The following is a 19,667-nucleotide window of genomic DNA, read 5'->3' as shown; positions in this document are numbered from 1 at the left end:
TAAATTTGTGCCCGCGCGTTACTGTCTCGCCAAACAGTAGAAACATTGTCTCACTATTTACCTTCTAACCCTTTACAGTCTTAAACCTATCGGGTCACCTTTTAACCTCATCAGCTGTAGTAGGGAAAATGGTTCTAACTCTCAAGTCTCTCTTCATAACTGTAATCCTTCAGCCCCAGTAACATCATAGTGTACCTTCTCCATTGTTGTTATTCCTATAAATGGGTGTTCACAATTGTACATAATACTTCAGCAGAGGTCCAATTAAGGATGAATAAATTCAACATCCCTACTTCTGTATTCTATTCCTTAAGATACAAAACCAGGGATTAAGTTTGCCTTTTTATGGACTTATCTATTTATGGTGTCACATTTTAATGACCGATCTATCACATTCCAAGATGCTACTGCTCCTCTACTCCCATTTAAAATTCTTTCATTTTTACAGTGTACTTCCTTTCCCTATTCAAATATAATACTCGACATTTTCTACACTAACTGCATGTGCCACCTATCTCCCTATCCTTTCACATCTCTCCAACACAGAGGACAACTTAGCAAATCTGAGCAACCTTTTTACCCCTACCCTTTTTCTCTGCCCTACAGCCATCTCTCTATCAATGTAACCACATTACACTTAATTCCATCTGTCATTATCTTTTGCTTTAATTCCCTTTTGCACCATCTTATCAAATGCATTTGAAAATCCATATAAACTAGATCTCCTTTAATTTCTTCAAGAATTCTATAAGCACAACCTGCTTTTTAGAAATCCATGCTGATGTCATATTTCTCCAAGTGTTTAGTAATTTCATTCTGTATTGTTGACTCTAGCAATTTACCAACAACTGAAGTAAGCCTAACAGGTCTTATTCCTGATTCCTTTTTTTGAATCGAGTGGTTACATTTGACGCCCTCCAGTCCTTCGGTACTATTTTGCTTTCTGCAGAATTTTGGCAAATTATGGCTAGAGCCTTTGCTATTTGTTCCAACAGTTTGCATCTGAGAATCCCGTTCGGCCCCAATGACTCATGTACCTTAAAGTTTGAGTAACTTTAGTACTGTTTCTCTAAATAGGAAAGTGAGATTGCCAAAGATAAATAAAGGAGGGGAGTCATTCGACCCATCTAGCTCATGGGACCTATAATCCTCTCTCCATCACAGCGTCCCAGTGAATGAATCCAGAGTTTTTGCCTCTTATCCAGAAGACTATTCTAGTTATTAACCTGATATATTTTCTTGAGGATTTGGCTGGGAAATTATGGCTTTTTAAATGGGTACCTGCTTGTCCTGATGTTTGCTTTATTCAAAAAAAAATAAAACTTGTATTGCACATAATGAACTGTGGAAAAACTGGGCCGAACACAGTGTTGTGACAACTGCACGTTTTACAACATAGTTGTGTTAATTTCTGTTTGAAGTATATTCAACTCTGTATTGAATTCCAGTGAGAACATTCTGGCTGTTTATGTATAACCCGTACTTTATTTTCAAATGCTTTGAATTCATCAACTCTTGTGATATAGGTATTCAGGATGAACACATCAATTTGAGCTGATCAGTGGATCTTCATACATGCAGTCTAAACTGCTGAGATAACTTTCTTAATTGGAAGACAAAGTGAAATATTTTCAATTATCCCCATCACCCCCCCCCCCCTTAAAAAAAAATACATTTTGCCACTTAAATACAAAATTTGAACTGGAGTCTAAACGAAGTATGTCAGATTTGGTCCAGCTAATTCAAACGGACTAATATCTGTACTCATCCTTAAGAAGTAATAATGCTGATTATTTACAGGACTAAACTGAATTAAATAGTGACTAACTGAGAATTACTTCTTTGCGATTGGTCGTGGAACACATCAAATTGCATCATTCTGTAAATACCTTTTGAATTCACTTAGTGTGTCTCAACTGTACAGAACCTTCAACCCCGCAGACTACACAGATTCTACAACAAATTATGATTTTGGGGCAACGTCTGAAATGTGGGAGTCGGGTCAAAATGATGGAACGGGTAGGAAAATGTCCGCTAAAAATATTTATGCCTCCCCAAATGTTGCAAATTTTATACACTCTTTCTATAAAGTAGTATGTTTATTTCACTTTCTGTTTTCCAGGTGCTTGGCGGAATTCCATGGAGGATTGGGTTACTGAGGACTGGAATGAAGATGTAAGTGTGAGCCACTTATATAGGAATGCTGTATTTTTCAACAAGCATCAGTGCTATTTATAGAACACCAGTTAACAGATATGCATCTATACTATGGCATATAGGCCATTGCAGTGTGTTGCTAACTCAGTACTACCACAAGCCAGTATTAATGCAGAGTTTTGTTTCTTTACTCCAGTTGTGTTAAACTTTCTTGTACAATTGGTAAAAGTATTAGTTATATTTAGCACTGAATCATAATTTTACTTCTACGCTTCCAAGTCTAGGCTTGGGTGAATCAACAAGAATTTCATTAGTTTCACGTAGTCGAGTTTTTCTACTGCATGCGTGGAAAAACTTAAATTCTTTGAGAGCTGCAATTCAATCTTGCAGCAAGACTAGCACTCTGTAGTAAATATAGTTCTGTTGAGAAATGTGCCATTGGATCCACAACAGCTGTTGCATGTGTCTTGTGATGTGGCAATGTCATTAGTAAAATCCATGTAGGGGTAGTTGCACTATCTCTAATTCAAGTATATTGTTGTAAATAAACTATTTAGCTAGTACACTAGTGACATGTGTTAGAAGTGCTTGTTTTCTGGGGGATGGGGAAAGAAATTAAGTGACACCTGGCTGCTTATCTCCAGTGCCTGGAGCATGGTACTTATTTCTTGTATGTCATTGAATCTACATGCTATTTTTACACTTGGAGGATGTGTTCTTAATTTAATTATAGTTTTTAATCCAAATTGTGCACTCACCAATAACTTGAGGAATAATGGTCAGTATAATATGGTGTGTATGCCAGCTGCTTTGTAAATATTACTATAACTGAAAATACCTTCATCTGGAAGTGAATGGAAAGGTTTAGCTGAAATATTGAACCTTTCAATACAGAATGACAACTTACTACATTGTGGATCTTTTTAGTGAGATCATCATGTAAAATCTTGTTTACTTGGAGAATATGGCTGAGTTCTCCAAAGCACATGACCAAGATTTCCTTGGTGCTGTAGTTTGTTTTCTCAATTGGTTCCTGGCAACCATGCCACTAAAGTAATTCCTGGAATCTAGGAATTGCAAAAGTAGTTTTAAAACAAAAACACTTTTCTGATAGGAGTAATTGGGGAAAGAGAAGGCACTAGTTTGCTTGAAGCTGTGAACAGTTCAGCACTTTTTTATAAGACTCTTGGACAACTTAAGAATACAGCCATCCTTATAAGGATCTTTGGTAAACTCTGATGTATGTCAGTACCTTTGTTGACATGCAGTGAAATAAATATGCATATTGCATAACTCATCTGCTATCATACCTGCTGCTAGTTTCAGAAAATCTTTAGGTATCACGCTCTCTTTTGCACTTGTTCAATGGGATAATTCATTGGCTGAAGTGTATTTTTAAGTTAGTCAAGTATCTTGGATTTCTGTGGTAATAAACTGATATTACTTTGCTGTTGATTGTCATTTGAGCCCCTGACTTGAAAAGTCTGTGAATTATTGCATATCTAGACTATACAAATATAGCTACTTGGTTATTAACTTTTTCATGTTTTTATTATTGAATCTCCATTATGATCCACACTATAAAATGTGTCAAATATTTGTGACTCTAACCGTGGTGCATTAATCCTCCTCGACCTCTCGGCAGTCTTCAACTTGGTCGATCACACCATCCTCCCCAACGTCTTTTCCTCCGTTGTCCAGCTGACTGGGAGTGCTCTCGCTTGGCTGCACTCGTAAAAATCAAATTGTAGCCAGAGCAGCTTCGGCAATGGCTTCTGTTCCCTTTCCTGCACTGTGAACCTTTGTGGAGCCCCCAAGGATCTATGCCCCCCACTTCCCTTGTCTTCGTTCTGCCCCATGGCAACTTCATCTGCAGACATGGGGTCAGGTACCACATGTGCACGGATGATTCCCAGCTCTATCCCCTCCAACATCTTTTGATTTCTTTCCCCTGTTTCCCCCCCCCCCCCCCCCCCCCCAACTACCTCTGCACTGTCAAATTGCTTGTCCCACATCTAATATTGGATGAGCTGTAATTTCCCCCAATTGTACATTGGGAAGACCGAAGCCACCACCATCTGCCCCATGTCACAAATTCTGTGCCACGAATTTCATCTCACGTTCAGTCGCTGTCTCGGCCTGAAGATGTTTGACTCCAAGTTGAGTTTCTGACTCCATATGCTGTCCATCACAAAGACTGCTTACTTCTACATCCTCTGCCTCCCAACAACCTTTCTGGTGCTAAACCCCTCATCCATGCTTTTGTCACCTCTAGGTTTGACTATTCCAATGCTCCTGGCCTGCTTCCCATCTTCCCCCCCTCTAGACTTTAGCTCATGAAAAACTCTGCTGCCCATATCCTTTCCCACTCACCTATTACCCTATCTTCACTTACCTACGTTAGCTCATGTTCCACCTTCCCCCACCCCCACCACCATTGTTCCAAATTAAAATTCTTATTCCTGTGTTTAAATCAGTTGATGATCTTGCCGCTCGCTATCTCTGTAACCTTCTCTAGCTCTACAGCCATCCTTTAGCACTGTCTCTGGCCTTCTATGCATCACTTTTTTAAACCCCCTCCCATACAAGGCACCATCTACAAGGCACAAGTCAGGAGTGTGATGGAATACTCTCCACTTGCCTGGATGAGTGCAGCTCCAACAACACTCAAGAAGCTCGACACCATCCAAGATAAAGCAGCCCACTTGATTGGCACCCCATCCACCACCCTAAACATTCACTCCCTTCACCACCGGCGCACTGTGGCTGCAGTGTGCACCATCCACAGGATGCACTGCAGCAACTCGCCAAGGCTTCTTCGACAGCACCTCCCAAACCCGCGACCTCTACCACCTAGAAGGACAAGGGCAGAAGGCACATGGGAACAAAACACCACCTGCACGTTCCCCTCCAAGTCACACACCATCCCGACTTGGAAATATATCGCCGTTCCTTCATTGTCGCTGGGTCAAAATCCTGGAACTCCCTTCCTAACAGCACTGTGGGAGAACCGTCACCACACGGACTGCAGCGGTTCAAGAAGGCGGCTCACCACCACCTTCTCGAGGGCAATTAGGGATGGGCAATAAATGCCGGCCTTGCCAGCGACGCCCACATCCCGTGAACGAATTAAAAAAAAAAAAAAAAAATACCCTACATTCGGCAGCTGTGCCTTCAGTCTCCTAGGTCCCACACTCTGGAATTCCATATTTAAGCTCTCCATCTCTTCTCCTCCCTCCTATTCCTTTTTAAAATCAGCCTTATAATCCCCCTCTGCTACCCCTCCTAATATCTCCTCCTTTGGCTTGATATCCATTCTACACCTATGTGAAGTGCTTTGGTATGTTTTTCAGCGTTGTATTTGCATCGAGCTTTTATCATTGCTTCATATTGCCGTATGTTTGACAATTATATAATCACACTGTGGGAAAAACCTATGCAGTACTATTTCCTTGATCGATGGTAGAAGATTGGGCCATGTGCTTTACAGCTTTGAACTTTGTTTCAAGGGCCCAACTTTAAGTGCAAAGTATGAAATATCTTTTAAATTGACATTGGCCAGCAATTTTTTTGCTTTCAAACCTCATAATAAATGTGATATGTATGTGCCTATATATCACACTGTACTTAGAGATTTAGGCATTTGCTCAAATTTCTGTGTATGCATGCTAGGTGATATATGTTCACCATTACTGAGATAATGGCGTTCCGTGATTTCGCTGCTCTTGTTGCTGATGGTTATCTTGAAGACCAAAAAAAAAGTGCATGAGCTCCTCTAGTTTGGTATTTGAAGTGAGGGTAGGAGATCCTTGGAGGAAGGAGAAGGTTTTAAGTGGATGGTTATCTGAGGGGAGGCGGAGTGGGGGAAAAGAAAGAAAAGGAGTCTACAATTGTCCTTGTCCTTCGGGATGATTCTGGGGCAGTATCTGAGCAACTAGTGAATTGATGAAATTTTGTCCTAGTTTTTGTTCCACATTTGTTAATGTTAATAGTTTCTGGTTTACATGTTTTTGTTGGAATTTTCTTAGTTTCAAAAGAAGTCAAATTTCTCAACACAATTCAGTAGGCCGCATGAAATGTTGAAATAATAAATTGGTGCTTGAATAACAGCAAAAACTACAATTTTGAACAACTGTTGTGAACTACTGACCAATGTTTTAGTTCTACAAATAATTTGTAATGTAACTGTCATTTCTAGCTTGGATTTTGTTTGTCTTAAGAATTTTAGTTCTCATTTTAATTTAGTTGAAGATACAATTTTAGCTATTTGACGACTGTCGGTTTTGGCTGAGTCAGAACATCATGGGTTCAAGCCCCACTCCAGGGACTGAGTACATAATCTAGTCTGACATTTTAAGTGCATTACTGAAATGGTACTGCAGTGTTGGAGATGCTGTATTTCAATGAAACGTTAAACCAATGTACACCTGTTCAGGTATATGTACAAGATCCTGTGGCCCTATTTGGATCACACTAAATAAATACAAGTTTGTTCTTTCCTCATTTTAGCTAACTAAAACATTTATGTAATTTGCATCAACATATTAATATCACAGCATTGAGATTATTCTGTGCATGGGAAAGATTACTATTCCATGTACATATCCACACATTTGCAGTATTGGGTGAGAGGTAGAAATAAGGATGTGTCTGAAGATTAGGATGCCTCTAACTTTTTAAAAAGGTTTGTGTGCTGTGCTACACCGGATATGTGTTCACAGCTGCAATTTCTATGCATTGAATTTCCAGCCATAGTCATGTCACTATAAAGATTCTAATTGGAGACTAAACGCTTCTTTCAAGGGAGAAAAAAGTCTAAATGAGATTGGCTGTCCTGTCGTTCAGCTAGTTTGTGGTATTCATGTGTCTGTGAGGGCATCTCTGCACCCTCTTATCTATGGGTGATGTATGGAATTAGGAGACTTGAAGAGAAAAGAATATATATAAGGGAGTTTCACTTTTTTTTTTAAAAAGAAGGGAGCTTGGCATACCAGTATTAATGCCCAGATCGTAGTGCAATATGCTTAGCCATCTGTACGATTGCACAGCAAAACCACTGAAGAACCTTTAAAAAGGACCACTGTCCTGACATTTTTGGGGGAATTTTTTGTTTGGAGGTGTTTACCTGCTGGGATTGCTTGTAAGCCATGTATCATTTTATCACATGGCTAGTAAAAATAATTGCATATACTTTATATAAAGGCCAATTTTTATTTCAGTTTGCAAGCCTCCTAAATGTGAAATTAATATACAGATTTTAAGTTCCTGTACATGGATTTCTCTAAGCAAGTAAGCTTGAGCATTGTGGAAAGCAATTCTTCCGAAGAGTGTTGTGTTGAAGTCTTAAACGAGCTGCACCATCTGAAACTTTTTTCCTCAATCTTTTCCCTTTTTGAAGGGGTTGGCCATGGGAACTAGGCATCGTCCAGTACCTTGCCCAGGTAGCTTTCATTCCTGTGTAGGCCTTGGTGAGTGTGGACTACTTGATTACATGAGATATCACAATGTGCCTGCTCCCGTCCTTGCTCAATGTCTACATGTATGCTTCCGGAAGGAGTCACTGAATAGTGATCCACAGCGGGAAACTCTGACAACTTCCCTTTTCTTAGTTGATCATAGCACCTCTTTGGCTGAAATCAGCTAACCAGGATCTAAATGGCTCAGCCACTCACGGATAAACTCATGTACCCTTTTCGGAAGCTTGTCTGAAGTATGTTTTTAAAGTTACTATTACAGGCATGTTGTCTTAGATTTGTTTTGTTGACACAAAAGAGGCATGCATAATCCTTTTTAACTTTAATGAATTCTTTAAGCAGCTTACAGAAACAAAGGTCTTTACAGCCTCCACTGTTGTAGGAATCAACAACCAAATCACTCCAGGACCAAGGTATGAAATGTAGTCATATTTTAACATGGATTAACCAGTTAACATATAATGTCGAGAAACTTCAGAAAAGTATGATATTGCCATTGATATATTTTAGCCAGCCTCTCAAATTGCTGAAATTTGAGATTGAGGATACAGCACAGAACAAGAAGCGCTTGTTACAACTATTAATATTACTAGCCAAATCAGTTTCTTGAGCTGTCCAGCAACCTTCTGAATGTGTTGTGATTTGGAGCTGGGACTCAATGTTGTGTGATGTCAGTTAAATTGTTCTAAATTTTGCTGCCAAAAATTGTTCTTGTGAACTATGTGCATACATGAATTGGCTCCTAAACCCAAACTTCAAACCAAAACTACAATTCCAGTCAGATGCATACAATATTCACCATTCATCTTGCAATATCGTTCCACCATATCTAGATCTATAGTTCAAAGCTGAAACTTCTAAAGGACAAAGTAGGATATATTCTTGTCTTTGAAGTAACCTGTTCTAGTAATGGGCTACATTTTCTGAAGTTACTCAAATGTTTTTTGTTAATATTTAAGTAATGTGTTGAGGTTTATAACTCATCAAAACCTCACAATTTTCGAAGATCATGTTTGGAAATGATTTGCAAGTGCGTAGATTTTGTTAATTAATATCTATCACCTCGCAGCTGTGAACGTCCTAATTGCTAAATTTCAGCTTTTCTAGTTACTCACTTGCCTCGGCTGGGGCAGTAGATGGTTTATGGAAGAACTGTTATCTCTAGTTTATTGCTTACAACCGTTCTGCTGAAGGAGGATATGCCAATGAGTAGATTGCACAAGGTGCAGTGTTTTATCTTTTTTAAAAAGTATAAGCATTTGTTTTCTGCAGGAGTAGATAATTAAAACTGCAACATGCTTAAAAACTTACTTTTACAGGTTTACTGTATTCTATCTCTGTTCCAATGATTGCTTGCTTTGGGGCAGGATAATTTTTACAATCGTCCCCTCCCCTCAGCCCATACACCATCTGTAGCCAAGAAGGCAGACCTACTTCCACACCATGTCACAATAATCACTAGGAAAGTGCAACAGATACAATTTGGCGACTCCACCCAACTTTCTAGTTTTTAGGGTTTTCATTTTAATGGCCACGTGATTTAATATTGTGTAACCATGGGTCTTCAAACTTTTATTACTCCTCACCAGCCTATGTCTGGTACCTAGTCTTGTTTTCACAACAGATTTGAGCCATCCTTTAGTGTGTTCACTGCCCTTTCTCTTCCTCCTGCCCCAAATTTGCAGGGTACTATGCTGATGAGCATGTAACTGAATAGAAATTTACACTAAACTTTTAAATTGGTTAGCAATGGTTTTCAGAATTTTTTTGGAAGGTTCTTCCCCTTTTTAAAAAAAGAACTGATGTCCATTTTTGGTGAGCCATAAGTCAGGTTTGTAAATTTATGCTATTTTTCCAAAATAAACATCTGAAGAGTCTGATTTGTTACAAGTGCCTCCTGAATCCATTTGCAGTCCTTACAGAACCTGTTAAAAGGTCTGAAAATAAATTTATCTTTTTTTAAGCGCTGATCTAGCAACATTGCTTCAAAAACCCTCATCAACTGGTGCTGTAGCAGAAACCAACTCGTATGAAGCACCCCAGCAGGCAAACCTCACTCAGTCACTGGTGTTCACTAATTCCCAACATGATGATCCAATTTCATCGGTGGAAGGAAACTCCAATGCTGTGAATTCCTACTCTCAGAATCTGGTAAACCAAAAAAAGACAAAATTACTATACATTTTGATGAGATATTTGTTTTCTGTATAAATTAGAAGAGCTTCTAAAAATGACTCTTGATAGACTTTTCAGATGTATGTTCTGTTAGAGTTGTTTTCTCCTTCAGAACAGGTCTTCTGCAGCACTTGGGTTTGACCTTCTATGTTTTAATCAGAAAATTTCAAAGTAAAGCATGTTCCTTGTGTGGAATCTGCAGACTGTTTGTTTTTTTTCTCTCATCTGTGATTGCAGTAAATGCTGCCTTGTTTTTTTGTTCCTCGGTATCATTGTCTCACCCCTCCCTACTTATCTTATTTCTAGGTGAGGAAATTTTGAACCCATTAGTTTTGTGATGGTAAGGCTTGTAGTTTTGTAGCTTTTGCAAAAACATTTTTTATCTGTGTTTTTCTCTTCTAGTATGACTAAGAAGCTGGTGGGATTCAAGTGTTGCTGATCCCGTGATGCTAAGTTTCCACTGATGGATTGCCACAATGACTTTGTCCTGGGCCAGGGTCAACTTGGAGTGGGCTGCTCCATCAGAGAATTTCTTGAAGTGGGCCTGGGACCAGAGGAGAGATTGTCCTTAAGGGACACTTCCTTGATACCAGGTGCTGCACCCTCAGCAAAGTGGACTTTAGCATAATCATTGGGCCCTTATGGTATTTGAGCTCCCTCAGCTGCTGAGAAGGGCTGATTGTCTCATGAATCCTTGGCATGGCAAGGACTAGAGCTTGTGGACAACAATTTGGAAATGGGGTTAAATAAATCCTTCCTTCCTTCCTTCCTTCCTTCCTCCGGGTGCCACATGACATATAAGGTGCTTCAAGCAGGTGTTTCATTCCTCTGATCCTAAAGATCAAAAGGTCTCTTTCGTTGAGCTCCTTTTGCTTTCTGAGCCAGGTTTAACCAAGTATGCTCAAATATTTTGAGCTGGGGATTTGTTGAGGCTATATTGCATAACCAACACAACTTTACTTGCAGCTGTTGTGTGCTAAATTCAGTCTGTTTTGCACAAGCTCAGATATCAACAGTGCTCCTACTCTTCATTTAAGGAACTAAGTTTTTATTTGATAGTTTTATTTGCTTATTTCAATCTGCCAGCCATAGATAATGGTGAAAATGTCTTGGGACCCAGTTCACTTTATTGAAAGAAACAAATGGAAAGCCAAGTGCCTCCAGTTTTCTAACTTCTGCGAGCTGCAAATTGCATTATAAATTTGATGAGAAAGCTGAAACTGTGTGACTGAAATACTAAATGAAGTTACACTACATATGCTGAAAGCAAAATTTTAATTTCTTACCGACTGGGTTGAGCCCACGCTGCCAAATGATCATCTGCCATTTTCCCCATTCCGAAGTCACAATTTTGCTTTGAAAACTACTGGAATATTTGTCATTGAACAAAACTGATTTTAGAATTGTGTGAGATGGTGTGGATTCCTCCACTTTTTTACAATTTTTTTCCCTAATATTGTAAGCTGCAGATGGCTGCGAAATGTTCAGAAAAAATCCGTTTGTCAAATAATGCAACTTTGAAAGCTGAACTTGTTTGAAGTACATCATTGCAGATGGAATTGTAAATCAAGGACAAGGAACTTGGTCTCCTTACAGGTGGGACTGGAGAAAATGAGAGGGAAGAAACATAAAATCCTGCCCCATTTATAAAATGTTGAAGGACAAACTTTGGAATAACTTAATGGGTAAATAGACTTTATGATGGCATAGATGCCAGTAATAATCTTTTGAGTAGGGTAACCTCAGCAATGGGGGACATTTGGCCTTAATTTCCTTTGGCTAGGGTGGGCGAAATTTGGCACAGTCCCTATCCCTGATTGCTGTTCAGTGACTCCTCCTGATAGAACCTGTGTGTGCATGTTGGGTCAGGATAAGATTGGGCTTGGCAGTGGTGGCCCCTTCTCACCCTGTGTGTTGGCATGAATTAACCTGTTGACATCTCCACAATGCAATTCGTGCTCATTTGTGGTAAATGCATTATTCTTTTCTAAGAGTAGCCCCTTTGTTTAGCAAAGACTGCTGATACTCCCCTCCAAAGGGATAACCTGATGTGCAGTAACTTTGTTCTAGGAATCAATACTCTATACTTTTGTAGATACAGTATGAGCTACCCCTAAGTTATATTTTGTAACCACCTATAGCTTTTCTCAAGGTGCTGCTTAATTTTTTGAATAATGTGCTTCAAAATTTTTAGAAAACTTTTAGGACAGAAAAGATGGCAAACTGTTTTTAGTGCTTTATACAAAAAGTTTGAATTTTTTTTAATCTATAGGTACAAAAATGCTGTTGCGGTTTTTAAGTATTCATTGGGCAATATGCATGACTTAGTCCAGCTGCTAAGCAGATTGTGTACTAGGCAGACTGATTTATGTACTTCTCAAGTAGCCAGACATCTAATCCAATTGCAGAATACTCGTAGCATTACCGAACAAAGATTCTAACATTAATGAGTTATATCCATGAAAAACTCAAGCCAGTAAGGTAGCAGGCTTTATGGTAATCAGCATTTCCATTGTTTCTCTTCAATGTTTTCTAAACACACAGCTGTCAATAATTATAAGAATTGAGCTCCAATTTTTGGAGCTTTCTGACTGGGAGGGCTAACTGTGCAATGAGCTTTATATGACTATATGCTTAACTATATTCCAGGTCAATGATTTGGACATATCCATTATTAATTCTATGGTGAATAGAAAAAATACAAACATTAAATGTGAGAAGGTAAAAGTACCACGTGAGATGTTTGAAAGCTGTCAGGTTATGACAGTTTGCACACAGCAAGCAATCTTTACAATACATGACAATAGTGGTATGTCATATTGTTTGCATGCTTCTTTTGACAATTTACCACCTGAGGTTTCCTGAAAGCATTGTTGATGTCATTTCTGTGCTAGATGTTTAAATTCTAGCTAAAGCAATTGAATTTATTGTTTTCACAAAAGGCAAAGAACCATGAGCTTCCCATGGTCCGTCATCAAAGTATCCAATTATGGCAGCAGCGTTTTTAATTGAACATTTCCAGAGATGTTCAAATATGTCCTGTAATGTATTACTGCCATCTAAATGTAATTTCAGTCAACTGTTTCAGCAATGAAACAACTGTCCTTTGAAGCTTTGATTTTATGTCTGAAAATGTGGATATTAATTTCACTGGTCCTGAGATACCAATGCAGTTCACTGGTGCAGCCTAGGAGTGGTATAGAAAAATGGGTATAAGAAGTTGCTAGTATAAAAAGCTATAGTGTGTGTATTGACAGGTATCCAGTTAATTGATGTCGAATGCCCAGTTTTTCCTTTTTAAAATGGACCCTTTTTAGGTTTCCTCATTAATCCTTAAATTTGTGTTGCCTATTTTATCAGGTGCTAAGTTTCTGGATATAGATTTCTTGTGATTGTTGAACTTTGCTGCACACTGCAGTGTTTAATATAACTTTCTTGAGAGGGAGCTAATGTTTCCCCGTGACTTTTGGTTTAGATTTTGATGCCGACTAACTTTGGAGGCTCAGGGCGGCGTGATGTGCTGTATTGCCTGTCCATTATGGTGATGACCAGAAATGCAGGTGCTAAATTTGAGGGTTCCTTCCTATTCAATTTATTTAAGATTGTTTTCAAGCCACTAGACATAGGTACTGGATACTTGACTAATTCAGGGTGTGGTACGAGTTTAATTTTGTGACTATTTTATATTGGATACTTCATACTTATTTGTGATCTTTTGAATAGCTGAGCAACCTGTTCCAAATTTATTTTTCAGAATACTCCAATTTAAAAAAAATCATTCTTAAAGGTTAAAATAATTGATTTGAAACGTAGGGCATTTTTTGGCTCATCTCCATGAATTTGTGCATGCATACTCACGTTTTCTCTTTGCGCTCTATCTCGTGGCTGTGTTGATACTCTTAACTCACTGCTTTACTTTTATAGTTTTAATGTAAGAGTGCTGATCTGTGTACATTTTTTAAACTCTGGTCATTTGGCAGGTATGAAGAAGAAAAAATGATTAACCACTGGAGGTTCAGTAAATGAAGCTTAGTTGAACTGTAAGTCTCTAGTTAAACAGCCAATTCCATAACAGACTCCATTGTAGCTCTGTTTCCTGAAAGATTCCATCTGCCAAGTTACCTGATGCTTCCTTGTTTTGCTTTCCCCTTTTTCTTTCTACCTCCCCTAAATGGAAAATTAATTTCAAGGCCTTCTAATGCCACAAAAAAATTTACCTGTGGAAAGCCTTTCAAAACTATGAACTTTCTTTCCTGAGCAGATCTTGATAGATATTTCATTCACTGAGAAAACTGACTGTAAACTGGCCAGGAAGCGAGCATTTAGATTCAAATTGCAACTCATAAAATGGTACATATTTTGAAGTTCAGATTAATATAAGTCTTTTTTTATGAAAGGAAAAGGAATTGCAGCCTCTCATTGTTCCTGAGTTGATAGAAAAAGCCTGTACCTAGGTAAACACTTGCTGTACTCGGCACTGTTTCCTTGGGAATCATTTGTCTTCATACTTCCAGGCAATGTATGGAAAGTTGCCATTTTGTTTTTTTCAATTTCTTGACACTACAAATTTTAACTGCTAAAAGTCAAAGTTTGGGAAAGAAAGAAAAGTGAGACAACCTGTTGAAATTCTGATTTAACATTATATAATTTGATTGATAAACTGATGTTCGTAGTTATGTAGCATGTCCTATGTTTTTAAAACTCTTTTCCAAGCCTAATTTTGAAGTAGCCATTTTAAGTAACTGTCTGTATAGTGATTAGGTTAGATTTTGAATGTTTGTTTAGACACCATAATTGGAAAATCAATTTTATTTCCATTTATCTCAATGCAATTGAAGTCACTTTTTCAACAAAGCAATAATGGGAACAATATTTTTGAAGATGTCAATTACTTGTGAGATTTCAGTTTGAAAATGGTCCTACATCCACTCTGCCAACAGTAAGCGTGTTTGATTTGGGTTTTGTATTCACTATTGCTTCCGAGGGCTTTTGCAAAATGTACAGCCATTTAGCCAGTTAAAACTGCCTTTGTCGACTTTTCATGCTTTTCATCTTGAGTAGGTAGTTTTTGGTAGCCGAGAAGGACTGTGGTGAGGTAGATAAGAGGAAGAAATTTATCTGTGAAGTCAAATCCAAGTGCATTTGAAGTACCTTTCTGGGAGGGGAATCCTGAATTTTAGGATTGCTGTGCACTTTACTTCAATTTGAATGCACAGGAGAAGCTTTTTAACTAGCAAAGATTGTATTTATCCAGACCTAGCAAATTTGTTACTCAGCAATAGCTGAACTAGTGATCTGTGTTGGTGTCAAGTCTTAATTAATGTTTTGCATTTATCTTGACTTTTCAGAAATTTTTGTTTTATGGCACTAATGGAATTTTATGGAAATACCCATGAAGAACAAATTGAATACTTACTTGGCTTACCAGTATTCAATTTGCTCTCCAACATTTGCAGAAAATTCCATTAAGTGTAAAACAATCCTGCATATGACAAAGTAAATGTACACTATTAAAAGTTGAAAAAGTCTTGTTCTAAATTGGTAACAATTCCGCGCAAAAAAAAATTGCATGAACTACTTAAAAGGCACAAATAAAATGATAGATGGTTTAATGTACTGTTACAAAGTCTTAATAGCTTGTACAGAAAATTCCTGTATTACTGTGCTTGGCAAAGTAAGGGTGAGAATTGCAGGTGTAGAATATTAATTTATTGTCATATTTCATGCTTCTCGGAAAACTTAACTTGTGTTTTCTGTTTTTATATAGTCACCTGGGTTCGGTGAACCTGCAGCTACAAAGATCACCAACTCTTCAGGGTCCCAATTACTTGAGCAGTTGAAGTCCCCTGGTTTGGTAGAGATTGCTGCGCAGAGCTCTCAACCAAGTAGCAACACACGTTCCTGGGAAGCTAAATCAACTTCACAGTCGACAGTCCTGATCCAGTTTGGTCAGTATTCTGTAGCATTAACAAATGATACTGTGTTTATAGTATTTTTGCCAGTAAAGGAATGAAACTTGTCTGTTATAAAACTATCTCCTTGCTGTATTTCTATTTTAAATGTTTTTGATTCCACTGCACTGTTGTAAGTAAAATCTTACTTGCTTCTTGACTATGCACACTTATTCACAAGGTAAAAGGCCAAGAATAGTCTTGACAAAACAAATGTTACCACTTTCTAAAGTATGATTATCTGACAGTTGTGTAAATGTGTAGTTGAAAAAGATGGAAATTGAAGGTAAACCACAGCGTAATATAATTAGTGCAGAGGTAGATGTCTATTCAAAAACTATGAACCATAGGATTGTCATGGAACTACAACAACTCTTCGTTAGTGACCCAAGGGAGCTACGACAGGAGAATAGTAATTGGAAGTGAGATGAAAGGGTGACAAATATGCTTTGGAAGGAATATTATAAATTGGGAAATGGAATAAACAAATGAATGTTCACATTTTATTTGTGTATATGTATTTGTGTTTTCTTGATGTTGCAGAATAGAATACAGATTATTAATCCTGCAATTCTTGCTCTTGGTTCCTAAAATTATTTTAAGGCCGGTTTTTGGTAATCTTTCAGACTTCAAGACCCAGCCTGAGCCTTCACCAGTTCTGAGCCAGATGACCCAACGACAGCAGCAGGCCTCTGTTCAGCCAGTATTAGATACCTATTCTTCCCAGGTCAAGTTAAGAGAACCTTCTCCTGTTGACAGCACTGCTGCTAAAATAATGCAACTGCTACCCATCTCCACAGACAATCAGATAGCCAATGCTCAACAGACACAGCAAAAACAACTTAAAACGCAAAAACGGAAGATACCGCCATCTTCTAAAGTAAGTTGAGGAACAGTCTTCTCATACTTGTGACTGTTAAGTTTAACTGGAGTGGCACAAAAATGATTTAACCTCTCATAACAGTTTTGTCCAGAAATAATAACTGTTTTGTGGTGATGGAGCTGCAAGTTAATAGTTCAGTGTGCTTTAAGTATTAGGACATAGGTTTTAGTTAATTGATATTCTCCTGTAGTCATGTTTTATTGGGAAGGGTACTGCACAGGCTGGTTGCTGGATGGAACCTATGTTCCTTTACATCACCTGCCTGTTTACCTGAAGTTCATTAGCAGAGGCCTTGGAGCGAGTTATTGCCCACAATAGCAAACCAGAGAATAGTGCTTGGCTTGGGCTGTGGAGCATAAAAATGGTGGTAAATGCAGGAATCCTTAAGAACAGCGTTGAAATTATCACATTGTCTCACTGGAGGAACATTACATATTCTTTCTGCTCCGTACTATACCCTGCTAACATCCTTCGACATGAAGCACATGCGCGTCTTGCATGTTTGTAATGCGCCGTTTGAACAGTGAGAAACCAGGAAACGATGCCTAAGCTCAAGCACATAGCTGAACATTTTGATGTGAACCACTAATTTTCTGAGCTTGGGTAACTCAGGAAGAGCTGAGTGCAGTATGAGTTTAAGGGTGTTTTGTGTTCTATGCATTGCCAATCAACCCACATTTCCCTCATGTCTATCAAGAGGGAATCTTAACAGTGAACGTTTAAAAATACAGGCGTTTTGAGGACAACATTGTGCCATAGTGTAATTGCACTTCCATGTTGTGCCTCAGTGGGCGGACATGGTTTCACATCTCTGATTGTCCACATGAAGTTCCTGATCTGTTCATTACCGTTGTGTACTGGCATGTGGTGATGAGGAAGGCCTTCGATAAGTACCTATGACTCATGACTAAGGTCAGAGCATGTGGAGTCGGGACAAGTAGCAGAATGGATAGCAAGCTGGGTACAAAATAGGAAACAGAGTGGGGATTGAAGGTAGTTACTCAGACTGGCAAAAGGTGGGAAGTGGTGTTCCACAAGGATCGCTGCTGGGGCCACTATTGTTCACCATTTACATAGTTGATTTGAACTCGAATCGAAAGTACAATCTCAAAATTTGCAGACGACACCAAATTGGGGGTATAGTTAATACTGAGGAGAATGGCGACAAAATAGAGACATTAATAAACTTGCAGAATGGCTGCGTAATTAGCAAATGAATTTCAATATAGATAAGTGTGAGGAATTACATTTTGGTAAGAGGAATAAGAAGGCCACATACTGCTTGGGTAACAAGTCTAAATGGGGTAGAGGAGCAGAGGAATCTGGTGGGGGGGGGGTACAGATGCACAAATCATTAAAAGTAGTGATGCAGGTTAATAAGGCCATTTTATTAAAAAAAAGAGCAAACCAAGCACTGGGGTTCATTTCTAGAGGGAGAGAATTGAAAAGCAGAGAAGTTGTTAAATTTGTGTAGAACCTTGGTTAGACCACACTTGATGCACTGTGCACAGTTCTGGACTCCATCTTATAAAAAGGATATAGAGACATTGGAGAAGGTGCAAAAAAGATTTGCTAGGATTATACCTGAACTGAGGTTATACCTATCAGGAAAGATTGAGCAGGCTTGTGGAACTCGTTACCATAAGGAGTAGTTGAGGCGACTAGCACAGATGCATTTAAGGGGAAGCTAGATAAACGCATGAGGGAGAAAGGAATTGAAGGATATGCTGATAGGGTTAGAGGAGGCTCGTGTGGAGCATAAACACTGGCATGAGCCTGTTGGGCCAAATGGCCTGTTTCTGTGCTGTACATTCTATGTAGGAAGGACAAGAAAGTTGAGGCAAAAATACTTGCAAATGCAGGAAATCTGAAACAAAAACAGAAAATGCTAGAAATGCACAGAATATCTGTCAACATTTGTAAAAAGTATACACCCAAAATGTTCTGTTTTTTTAAGATCCTGCTGTTTATTTCCAGTATTTTCTGTTTTTGTTAAAAAAAAAAATTGGCAGTCATGCTCGAGTTGGTCTTCTGTGCCTCCTTGCAGCCAGTTATGTTGCATTACTGTAGACTGGCAGCAGATCTTCACTTTATACCCACGGCCAAATAAAATGTTTGCCGTGTAAGGTTAAAAAAATTAGCAGTATACGACCATTTTATTTCCCTTTAATCTATATGTTGAGAATCTTAACCTAGTCGTCCATATATGAAGGCAGGCTGTAATACTGGTATTTTGCGGGGAGCAGAGGGAAGGAGACAGTCCTTCCAACTTTAGCAGTTGACTAAATAACGTCAGAAAATCAAGTACATTGACTCATAGAATGGTTACAGCACAGGAGAAGGCCATTTGGCCTGTCGAGCCCGTGCCGGCTCTCTGCAAGAGCAATCCAGGTAGTCCCATTCGCCTGCCCTTTCCCTGTAGCCCTGCAAATTTTTTTCCTTCAAGTACTTATCCAGTTCCCTTTTGAAAGCCACGATTGAATCTGCCTCCACCACCTCCTCGGGCAGTGCATTCCAGATCATAACCACTTGCTGCGTTTTAAAAAAAAAAGTTTTTCCCCATGTCGCCTTTGGTTCTTTTGCCAATCATTGTAAATCTGTGTCCTTTGGTTCTTGACTGTTCCGCCAATGGGAACAGTTCTCTCTATCTACTCTGTCCAGACCCCTCATGATTTTGAACACCTGTGTCAAATCTCCTCTCAACCTTCACTGTTCCAAGGAGAACAACCCCAGCTTCTCCGGTCTATCCACGTAACTGAAGACCGTCATCCCGTAAACCATTCTAGTAAATCTTTTCTGCATCCTCTCTAAGGCCTTCACATCTTTCCTAAAGTGTAGTGCCCAGAATTGGACACAATAGTCTAGTTGTGGTCGAACCAGTCTTTTATAAAGGTTCATTATAACTTGCTTGCTTTTGTACTCTATGCCTCTATTTATAAAGACCAGGATCCCGTATGCTTTTGTAACAGCTTTCTCAAAGCAATCGATGGATGTCTTTGCGAATGGAAATCCGTTTCCAGTGGTGTG

At 38.8% G+C, this 19,667-nt stretch overlaps 1 protein-coding gene across 9 annotated transcripts in view; it reads left to right on the top strand.

Annotated features, from left to right (window-relative positions):
* ubap2a (ubiquitin associated protein 2a) overlaps positions 1-19,667 on the top strand; it is a 100,617-nt gene that overhangs the window by 17,594 nt on the left and 63,356 nt on the right. For 2 of the 9 annotated variants that reach the window (XM_067984705.1, XM_067984663.1), the window contains exons 7-12: positions 1,925-2,019; positions 2,123-2,175; positions 7,974-8,044; positions 9,596-9,782; positions 15,574-15,754; positions 16,384-16,637. In XM_067984705.1, coding sequence (XP_067840806.1) covers positions 1,925-2,019; positions 2,123-2,175; positions 7,974-8,044; positions 9,596-9,782; positions 15,574-15,754; positions 16,384-16,637 — 841 coding nt within the window. Of the gene's footprint in view, positions 1-1,906; positions 2,020-2,122; positions 2,176-7,970; positions 8,045-9,595; positions 9,783-10,128; positions 10,147-15,573; positions 15,755-16,383; positions 16,638-19,667 lie in introns of those variants that run through there. The other 7 variants (XM_067984672.1, XM_067984655.1, XM_067984682.1 and 4 more) reach the window with 5 other exon arrangements.

The sequence above is a fragment of the Heptranchias perlo genome, chromosome 1, assembly GCF_035084215.1.
Source record: "Heptranchias perlo isolate sHepPer1 chromosome 1, sHepPer1.hap1, whole genome shotgun sequence".
NCBI lineage: Eukaryota > Metazoa > Chordata > Chondrichthyes > Hexanchiformes > Hexanchidae > Heptranchias > Heptranchias perlo.
Note: the sequence above shows the minus strand (reverse complement) of the source record. Positions and strands in the feature narration are given on the sequence as shown.